This window comes from Otolemur garnettii, unplaced genomic scaffold (genome assembly GCF_000181295.1).
Source record: "Otolemur garnettii isolate 467f Iridium unplaced genomic scaffold, OtoGar3 scaffold00016, whole genome shotgun sequence".
NCBI classification, from domain to species: Eukaryota; Metazoa; Chordata; class Mammalia; order Primates; family Galagidae; genus Otolemur; species Otolemur garnettii.
In genome coordinates, this window is record NW_003852411.1 from 29,514,472 (window position 1) to 29,516,805 (window position 2,334).

General features: G+C 36.4%; 1 protein-coding gene across 1 annotated transcript in view; it reads right to left on the reverse strand.

Annotated features, from left to right (window-relative positions):
• ATF6 (activating transcription factor 6) overlaps positions 1-2,334 on the reverse strand; it is a 168,229-nt gene that overhangs the window by 156,448 nt on the left and 9,447 nt on the right. Inside the window, exon 2 of the mRNA XM_003785761.3 lies at positions 1,424-1,500. Coding sequence (XP_003785809.1) covers positions 1,424-1,500 — 77 coding nt within the window. The remainder of the gene's footprint in view (positions 1-1,423; positions 1,501-2,334) is intronic.

Here is a 2,334-nt window from a genome sequence, read left to right on the forward strand (position 1 = left end):
AAAAAAAAAAAATACACGCAAGAATCATCAAGAAGTTAATTACCACAGGGTTATTTTCTTCTTTTCCCCCTGTTCTATACTTTTAAAATTTCTAAAAATTTTTATGAATCAAAAATAACAATTTTTTTAATCCTAGAAGATAAAACTTTCTCAAACAAAGTCAACAAACCTCTTAGAGACTCCATTAGTGTCTTTTAGCATATTCTGGATTATCTAGATAACCCTGCCCTTATACTATAAACCTAAATAAAGAGGCTAGCATATGACTTCAGAGCCCTCACATGGGTTGGAAATCAAAAAAGTATCAAACAGGTTGGGAGTGATGGCTCACAACCTGTTATCCTAGCACTCTGGGAGGCCAAACTGGGTAGCCTGTCTGAGCTTATGAGTTCAAGACCAGACTGAGCCAGAGTAAGACCTCATCTCTAAAAATAGCCGGGCGCTGTGGCAGGCACTTGCAGACCCAGCTAGTTGGGAGGCTGAGGCAAGAGAATTACTTAAGCCCAAGAGTTTGAGGTTGCTGTGAGCTATGATGCCATAGAACTCTACCAAGGATGACAAAGTGAGACTCTGTCTCAAAAAATAAATAAATTAATTAATTAAATTAAATATTTTTGAAGATTCAAACTATTATGATAACAGCTTTTACACAAATCTATAACCAATCAAAGGCAAAAAGTAAGAACATATCTAATTTTCAGAGCTTTCTAAACTAAAATACATAATGTTTAAAAAGAAAAGAAAGTTAGGGCTGGGCACAGTGGCTCCTGCCCATAATCCTAGCACTCTGGGAGGCCAAAGCAGGTGGATCACCCAAGTTCAGCAGGTCAAGACCAGTCTGAACAAGAATGAGACCCCTACTTTTACTAAAAACAGAAAAACTAGCCAGGCATAGTGGCAGGTGCCTGTAATGCCAGCTATTTGTGAGGCTTAGGCAAGAGGATTGCTTGAGCCCAGGAGTTTGAGGTGGTTGTGAGAACTATGATGCCACAGCACTCTACTCTGGGCTACAAAGTGAGACTCTGTCTCAAAAAAATAATCAAAAAGGAAATTGGTAAGTTCTACTTGACTAGGTCTATGACGAGGTCACATACACCCCTTAATGTCACATCATTTCCCGTATGCAGCATAGTATCTATAAAAACCAAGAAGCAGCATGACTTTTCTAAGAACAACCACCTAAAGGGCCACTCGTGGGGCCAAACACGGGCTTACGATACAAGTCGTCTCACACTGGAGCAAAGCAATTTCTATTGCCCTAAATTTACTGATTACAAAATGGCTACTATCATACTTAATGGTAAAAGTTATTTAAACTTAAATTACTAACCTACACCTAGTGTCCTGAAACTTTGTTGCAATAATTAGGATAAAAGTTAAATACTGCATTATGCAATATTTCTCTCCTCTAATAAATACTTACATAAGTTTCATTTCCAGCATCCAGTTGTAGCTCATCAGTGTCTGTGAAATAACCAAGTTCAGCAAACAGAGTAGAATCTTTGGACAAAAGCAAAGAATAGAGATTAACTGTCAATTCAATCATATGACCAAAAAAACCACCTATGCCAGCTCTATTAGGGTTTCTCATTAGCCATTACTATTATTAGCTACAACTCTAGCACTGTGAATGACAAGCATTTCAAACTTCATTTCAAATGTATGTGTTGTTTTCCACATAATTTTTACCTTGTGAACTGAATTCTTAGGGATCAAAGAAGATTTTATATTATATGTCATGTTGGACTAATCGATAGTGACTTTCTAAAATACTAATAAGAAATGAGTATAATTGTGATGGATGTGTTACTTAGTTCAATGTAAACTTTTCACATTGTATATCAAATCAGTACACTGAACCCCATAAAAGCATCAATGTACACAGTTACGATTTAATAAAAAATAATTTAAAAATAAATAAATAAAATGTTACTAACAAGAACTTTGATGCTACATCTGAACTGAGCATGAAAAAGTAATGTGCTTGGTAGGCAGTGATGAAATGGGAGAGCTCTATGGACAGTATACACGCACTGTGTATTTGCCATTCATGTTAAGGGTACAACCAATTTTCTATCTAGACAATAAAGCAGTCACTCACCTAAACCATTATATTCCTTTCAGCAGATCTATCTATAGTCTAACTTTCTAATGAGGCTGTGATAAACCAAGAAACAGATGGGCACAAAAAACATTCTTTAACAAATTAGACTGAAAACTTTTTTTTTTGAGACACTTTGCCACCCTTAGGAGAATACAGGGGCATCATAGCTCACAGCAACCTCAAACTCTTAGGTTTAAGTGATGCTCTTGTCTCAGCCTCTCTAGTAGCTG